Source organism: Oncorhynchus gorbuscha, unplaced genomic scaffold (genome assembly GCF_021184085.1).
Source record: "Oncorhynchus gorbuscha isolate QuinsamMale2020 ecotype Even-year unplaced genomic scaffold, OgorEven_v1.0 Un_scaffold_4706, whole genome shotgun sequence".
In the NCBI taxonomy this organism is placed as follows: Eukaryota; Metazoa; Chordata; class Actinopteri; order Salmoniformes; family Salmonidae; genus Oncorhynchus; species Oncorhynchus gorbuscha.
In genome coordinates this window covers 24,878-32,013 of record NW_025748669.1, presented here as the reverse complement: position 1 = coordinate 32,013, position 7,136 = coordinate 24,878, and the positions used below count along the sequence as shown (strand labels likewise).

Below are 7,136 nucleotides of genomic sequence, written 5' to 3'. Positions count from 1 at the left end.
AACAGTGTGCGGCAGCAGGCTCCTGAAGGAGCAGCTGAACAGTGGCGCAGACATCGACTCTGAGGCAGGGGTCACACCCCAACGACGTGGCCACCTCCTCAAGACCTTCCTGGGAGAGCTACCTGAACCCCTCCTCATCCACTACTTCCATGCTTCACCTCAAAATAGCAGGTACTCTGCCTGAGGCCCTCCCCACTCTCTCTCCTGTTGCACTTTTAGTTTTCAAAACCTACAAAAAAATCACACTCCTGGCGCTCAAAAACAAGTGTCATTGATGTTCACCTGTACCCCATGAGACCCATACTGGGGTGTCTTGTGTTCTGTTTCTGTCCCATCTTCCCCTCTTCTCCCCTCTATTCCCCAGACATGAGTCTGTTTGATGAACAAGGCAACAAGACGTCAGTACCTGATAAGGAGCGTCAGATTGAGGCCTTACAGCTCCTCTCCTGCTGCTGCCCCAGGCCAACCGCAGCCTCCTCAAACTGATCCTGGACCTGCTCTACCACACCGCCAAGCAGCAGGACAAGAACAAAATGTCCGCCTTCAACCTCGCCCTCATGTTTGCCCCACGTCGTGTGGCCCAGAGATGTATGTACTGTAACTCAAATCAAATGTGTTTTATAAAGCCCGTCTTTATATCGGCAGTTGACACAAAGTGCCTTACAGATACCCAGCATAAAACCTCAGAGAAAGCAATGCCGAGGCAGAAGCACAGGTCCGAAGCTGGACTGTGCCCATGATCATTTATCATGTGGATCAGAGTTTCCCCAAACTCTGTCCTGAGGCTTGTTGTCCTAGCACTGCACAGCTGATTTAGATCATCACAGCTTGACCATGACTTCCTTATTTCAATCAGCTGTGTAGTGCATAATACCTAAGTATTCAGACCCTTTGCTATGAGAGTTGAAATTGAGCTCAGGTGCATCCTGTTTCCATTGATCATCCTTGAGATGTTTCTACAACTTGATTGGAGTCCACCTGTGGTAAATGCAATCGATTGGACATGATTTTAAAAGGCACACACCTGTCTATATCAGGTCCCACAGCTGATAGTACATGTCAGAGAACAAAAACAAGCCATGAGGTTAAAGGAATTGTCTGTAGAGCTCTGAGAGGCACAGAGCTGGGCAGGGTACCAGGTTCCAACAAAAACACAGTGGTCTTCATCATTCTTAAATGGAATAATTTTGAAACCACCAAGACTCATAACCAAACTGAGCAGTCAGGGGGGGGGGGGTATTGGTCAGGGAAGTGACCAAGAACCCAATGGTCACTCTGACAGAGCTCCAGAGTTCTTCTGTGGAGATGGGATGACCTTCCAGAAGGACAACCATCTCTCGCTTGCAGTTTTCCAAAAGGCACCTAAAGACTCAGACCATGACAAACAAGATTCTCTGGTCTGATGAAACCAAGATTAAACTATTTGACCTGAATGCCAAGTGTCATGTCTGGAGGAAACCTGGCACCATCCCTACGATGAATCGTGGTGGCAGCATCATGTTGTGGGGATGTTTTTCAGTGGCAGGGACTGTGAGACTAGTCGGGATCGAGGGAAAGATGAACAGAGCAAAGTACAGAGAGATCCTTGATGAAAACCTGCTCCAGAGCACTCAGGACCTCAGACTGGGGCAAAGGTTCACCTTCCAACAGGACAATGACCCTAAGCATACAGCCAAGACAATGCAGGAGTGGCTTTGGGACAAGTCTCTGAATGTCCTTGAGTAGCCCGGGCTTGAACCCGATCAAACATCACTGGAGAGACCTGAAAATAGCTGTTTAGTGATGCTCCCCATCCAACCTTACAGAGCTTGAGAGGATTTGCATGAAGACTGGGAGAAAATTCCCAAATACAGCCGTGCCAAGAATACTTATGTAAATGTGATATTTCTAGGAGGGTTTTATTTACACATTTCCCAAGATTTCTAAAAGCTTGTTTTTTTCTTAGGCATTCATTTATTTATGTATTTATTTTTAATAAGGCTGTCGTGTATTTTATTTTGTTGAAAAGGTCAAGGGGTCTGAATACTTTCCGAATGCACCGTATGTAAGTACTGTACACTGTTAAATATAGGCTATACTGTCCTGTAGTCATGACGATTGATTCACTTGGCTTGCCTAGTAGAACCTCAGACATACACACTGGCCCAGAATTGTGTTCTGTGCTCAGTGTTCAGTTCGGGTAACAGTCTATCATCACAATGCACTGTGTTAAGAATTGTAGGATCAGGAATGTGATAAAATAAAAATGCATTAAATTTAGATGTGAATAGAAATAATTAGGTGGGTGGTTATATGTGTCTTATTTCACACTTGTAGTGTTACATTAGAATTATGTATTCTTTTGCATATCCCCCCCCCCCCCCCCCCCGAGACCCTCGGAGAGTGGGGTCACGACCAGGGTCTGCCATTATCAACGGCCACCCTGGAGCAATTAGGGCTAAGTGCTTTACTCAAGGCACATCAACACATTTTTCACATTGTCGACTCTGGGATTTCAACAAGGGACTTTTCAGTTACTGGTCCAACGCTCTAACCACCAGGCTGCCTCTGACTGATTGATTTTCATTCTTCTACAGTAATTTGTGTGTGTTTCATCCAGATGGTGGCCAGTGACCTCCAGGAGAATCTGAAGAAGCTTAACAACGGCATGGCCTTCCTCATCAAACACTCCCAGAAACTATTCAGGGTCAGAGAGACTAACTTCACACTTTTGGCCAGTTTCCCAACCCAGAATAAGCCTAGTCCAGAGGGGTACTTTCTATAAAGCAGGATCAAATAGTTAGCCAGCTAATTTGCCTAAATATTCTGTTAACCTTTTATTTTTTTTTAAAAGATAATCTTGAAATGAACATGGTCTAATTGATTTGACAAACAAAAACACATATCTAAGTTTAGCTTTTCTTTCTTTTTTTAAAACTAGAAAGTCTGTAGTTATTTCTGGTTGCTTTTCAAAGTTTGCTGGGTAACTCATTAATCCTGCTTTGTACTATGCCACACTGGGCTAAAACACTCCATTGAGAACACCTCATACTATTGGCTTCAACTGTGTCTGGGAAACCGGCCCAGTTGTCAGTGTTATTTTATAAGGTCTGGGGAACATGGGCTACAATAAGGTAATGTTTTGTGTCAAGCACAGAGGAGAAACAGAATCATTATGTTTAGTGTGTTGTGATGGATACTTAGTGTGTGTCTCTACTCAGGCTCCTATGTACATGAGGGAGCATGCCAGAATGCACTTCACAGGATCTAAGACCCTGCAGACCAAGGTTAGTAGTAGGACTCTTTCACCTGCTGGGTTTACATCATCTATACCATTAAATGATGTTGCACTTCTCTCAAACAAAGGACCATATTAGATCAAACAAGGCAAGTATTCATGAAGAGTCTCAAAGCAGGAGTGCTGATCGAGGTTCAGATCCTCCCCCTTTCCATTCATTATAATCTGCAAGGCCAAACTGATCCTAGATCAGCACTCCTCTGAGATGCTTTATGAATACAGGCCCTGTATAGGTGTAAGCATCCCAGTTTACCAGAATGCTAGGTGGAGCTTTTGCCCAACTTGTTTACACCTTTCAGATCTACCAGGGCCTATTATAAGTGTCTAGGTGCTATAAATGTCTAGCTGGGGTTTGGACTTGTCTAGCTGGGGTTTGGACTTGTCTAGCTGGGGTTTGGACTTGTCTAGCTGGGGTTTGGACTTGTCTAGCTGGGGTTTGGACTTGTCTAGCTGCGGTTTGGACTTGTCTAGCTGGGGTTTGGACTTGTCTAGCTGGGGTTTGGACTTGTCTAGCTGGGGTTTGGACTTGTCTAGCTGGGGTTTGGACTTGTCTAGCTGGGGTTTGGACTTGTCTAGCTGGGGTTTGGACTTGTCTAGCTGCGGTTTGGACTTGGTTTGGGGGTTTGGACTTGTCTAGCTGGGGTTTGGACTTGTCTAGCTGGGGTTTGGACTTGTCTAGCTGGGGTTTGGACTTGTCTAGCTGCGGTTTGGACTTGTCTAGCTGGGGTTTGGACTTGTCTAGCTGGGGTTTGGACTTGTCTAGCTGGGGTTTGGACTTGTCTAGCTGGGGTTTGGACTTGTCTAGCTGGGGTTGGACTTGTCTAGCTGGGGTTTGGACTTGTCTAGCTGGGGTTTGGACTTGTCTAGCTGCGGTTTGGACTTGTCTAGCTGCGGTTTGGACTTGTCTAGCTGCGGTTTGCTGACTTGTCTAGCTGGGTTTGGACTTGTCTAGCTGCTTTGGACTTGTCTAGCTGCGGTTTGGACTTGTCTAGCTGGGGTTTGGACTTGTCTAGCTGCTTTGGACTTGTCTAGCTGGGGTTTGGACTTGTCTAGCTGGGGTTTGGACTTGTCTAGCTGGGGTTTGGACTTGTCTAGCTGGGGTTTGGACTTGTCTAGCTGGGGTTTGGACTTGTCTAGCTGGGGTTTGGACTTGTCTAGCTGGGGTTTGGACTTGTCTAGCTGGGGTTTGGACTTGTCTAGCTGGGGTTTGGACTTGTCTAGCTGGGGTTTGGACTTGTCTAGCTGGGGTTTGGACTTGTCTAGCTGGGGTTTGGACTTGTCTAGCTGGGGTTTGGACTTGTCTAGCTGCGGTTTGGACTTGTCTAGCTGCGGTTTGGACTTGTCTAGCTGCGGTTTGGACTTGTCTAGCTGCGGTTTGGACTTGTCTAGCTGGGGTTTGGACTTGTCTAGCTGCGGTTTGGACTTGTCTAGCTGTGGTTTAGGGGCGTAGATCAACCTAATCTCCCTCTAAGCTGAAATAGGTTCTGTCCCATGTGGCACCCTATTCCCTTTATAGTGCACTATTTTATATAGGGAATATATACTACTTTATATAGGGTGGCATTTGGTATGTATCCATAGACTCATGTTGTGATGGAAACTAATAGCTCCTTTCTCACCCCCCCCCCCAGGATGATATGGACCTGTCATCTGTGACTGGTTTCCCTGCCCCTGTTCCCTGGAAGAGGTGTTGTGCTGACCCGTCTCAGTACCTGTCCCCCTCCTCGTCGTCCCAGGGCCAGCAGCACCACACAGAGGAGTCCCTGAAGGAGCTGTTCAGACACGTCCATGACAACATGCCCAACTCTGCCAAGAAGAAGAAACTCCTACGACAGGTACTCACTGCAGGACTGCTTCTTAATATTCTCTGTCCTCATCTCCATATTCCATACGAGGCAGATTTCACATTTCATGTAGATTAGAATGACTGGCTAAATCCCAGTATCCTGTCTCTTCATCCTACATCTCTTTCTCCTCCTCCTGCAGCTTGCTAAACAGACCACCCCCGGCCTGGCCCCAGGGACACCCATCAACAACTATCAGCCCCCCCCGGCCCAGAGCAAGAAACACCCCCGCTCCCGCTCCTTCGGTGGATTCATCAAGGTGTCATTGTGTTTATGTGTACTTCACTTACAAGTGTAATATCCAATCAACATACTTTGTTGATGTATTTTGTAAATGTGTTACTTTGTATCCAACTTAGTATGTTGTAGTCACAATCTGCTACATCATAACTGTTCTGTCTATTGTATATGAGGATCTTTAAGGACAATTCCTCCCCTTTTCAACCTCCTATTCATTATGCCAAGCACCACCAGTGAAAACGGGCATTTCTACGTTCTATAGATTAAAAAGTTATCTATGACATTATCACAAAAACAAAAACTCCTGGTAAAGTAAAGGTTAAATAACTGTTCTGTCAACTATCCTACCCTCCTGATCAAATGAACCAATGAAAACAGAGGAGACATAAGGGGGACCAACAGGCGTTGGAGAGGCGGGGTAGACAGATCTCCCCGGAGATGGTTGCTGCGGCGATGGGACGGCTGGGAAAGGAGAACGTCGTCCTGCAGTCGGTGAGCGACATTGACAGACAAGGAGACCACACAAACACACTCCCTTGTCCACAGATTCCTTGTTTTTTTTCTAGATGTTCATGTGTGTGTGTGTGTGTGTGTGTGCGTGCGTGCGTGCGTGCGGGTGTGTGTGTGTGTGCGTCTCCAGGGGAACGGTCCGGTGACAGTGAATAATAGTACTCCAGTCGGGGTCAAGGCCTCTGACAGCATGGCCCTCAATAGAGAGAGGGGACTCAAACTATCAAAGGTATGATGCTTTTGGATTGATAACATGGCAATTCCCACTTTTTCTATAGACATTTACATGTGTTTTGCGTATGTTGTATGTCTTTCCTGATACACTTCAATGTCATCATTCAACATTACAATACAGCCACATCTTGTGAACTTTGTCTATTTTGTCTCATTCATATTCTTTCTCTTTTTCTTCTTGATCTCTCCGTCTCCCTCCAGGACTCTCCATCCATCTCCAGAATGTGTTGGTCTCCCTCCCTAGAAACGTCCATGTAGAGGATTGGTACTAGCAACACTGGACTTGTTATTTTTTTGTCATTTTTTCTTCTTTCATCAAGTAAACTATATTGTACATTTCTAAATCTGTGACGAATACAACATTAGTCCCCAGCCAGACATGGGTTTCATCCCAATAATCTCTTCTTTCTCCTGAAGTGTGCACTTGTTCACTTCCCTCAATGTGTTTGAAAGGAAATGACTGGAATACCCATATGGAAACTCCTTCTAGCCCATGCCAACATAATCCAAGACTTTTACATTGTGTGGGAGTAGTGAATGAGTGCACACTTCAGGGGAGAGATTATTGGGACGTAACCCAGGAAAGTACAAGACCAACTCTGTTAAGTGTGGAGTCAGGGACAGGAGGGAGCTTTCTTTGGTCCGTTTGGGGTCTGAGTGCCACTCATAACTTGAAACAGTTTTGTTAGATACTTTTACAGTTGACCACTAGCTGAGCCTACATAGATACTGTTACAGTTGACCACTAGCTGAGCCTACATAGATACTTTTACAGTTGACCACTAGCTGAGCCTACATAGATACTTTTACAGTTGACCACTAGCTGAGCCTACATAGATACTTTTACAGTTGACCACTAGCTGAGCCTACATAGATACTGTTACAGTTGACCACTAGCTGAGCCTACATAGATACTGTTACAGTTGACCACTAGCTGAGCCTACATAGATACTTTTACAGTTGACCACTAGCTGAGCCTACATAGATACTTTTACAGTTGACCACTAGCTGAGCCTACATAGATACTTTTA

At 45.6% G+C, this 7,136-nt stretch overlaps 1 protein-coding gene across 1 annotated transcript; it reads left to right on the top strand.

The window, feature by feature from the left end:
• Positions 1–571: 571 nt before the first annotated feature.
• LOC124028715 (rho GTPase-activating protein 19-like) lies at positions 572–6,411 on the top strand. Its single transcript, XM_046340697.1, has 8 exons — positions 572–588; positions 2,600–2,686; positions 3,201–3,266; positions 4,909–5,112; positions 5,264–5,380; positions 5,740–5,853; positions 6,002–6,100; positions 6,307–6,411. The coding sequence occupies exons 2-8, from the start codon at positions 2,600–2,602 to the stop codon at positions 6,361–6,363; spliced, it is 744 nt and encodes a 247-aa protein (XP_046196653.1). The 5' UTR covers positions 572–588; the 3' UTR covers positions 6,364–6,411.
• The last annotated feature ends 725 nt before the right edge of the window (positions 6,412–7,136 follow it).

Bases quoted from the DNA above. Each gene is read 5' to 3' on its own strand.
- LOC124028715 (XM_046340697.1), top strand. From the start codon at position 2,600: ATGGTGGCCAGTGACCTCCAGGAGAATCTGAAGAAGCTTAACAACGGC. The intron at 5,113-5,263 runs GTACTCACTGCA...CTCCTCCTGCAG, and splicing joins AGAAGAAACTCCTACGACAG to CTTGCTAAACAGACCACCCC. The intron at 6,101-6,306 runs GTATGATGCTTT...GTCTCCCTCCAG, and splicing joins GGGGACTCAAACTATCAAAG to GACTCTCCATCCATCTCCAG.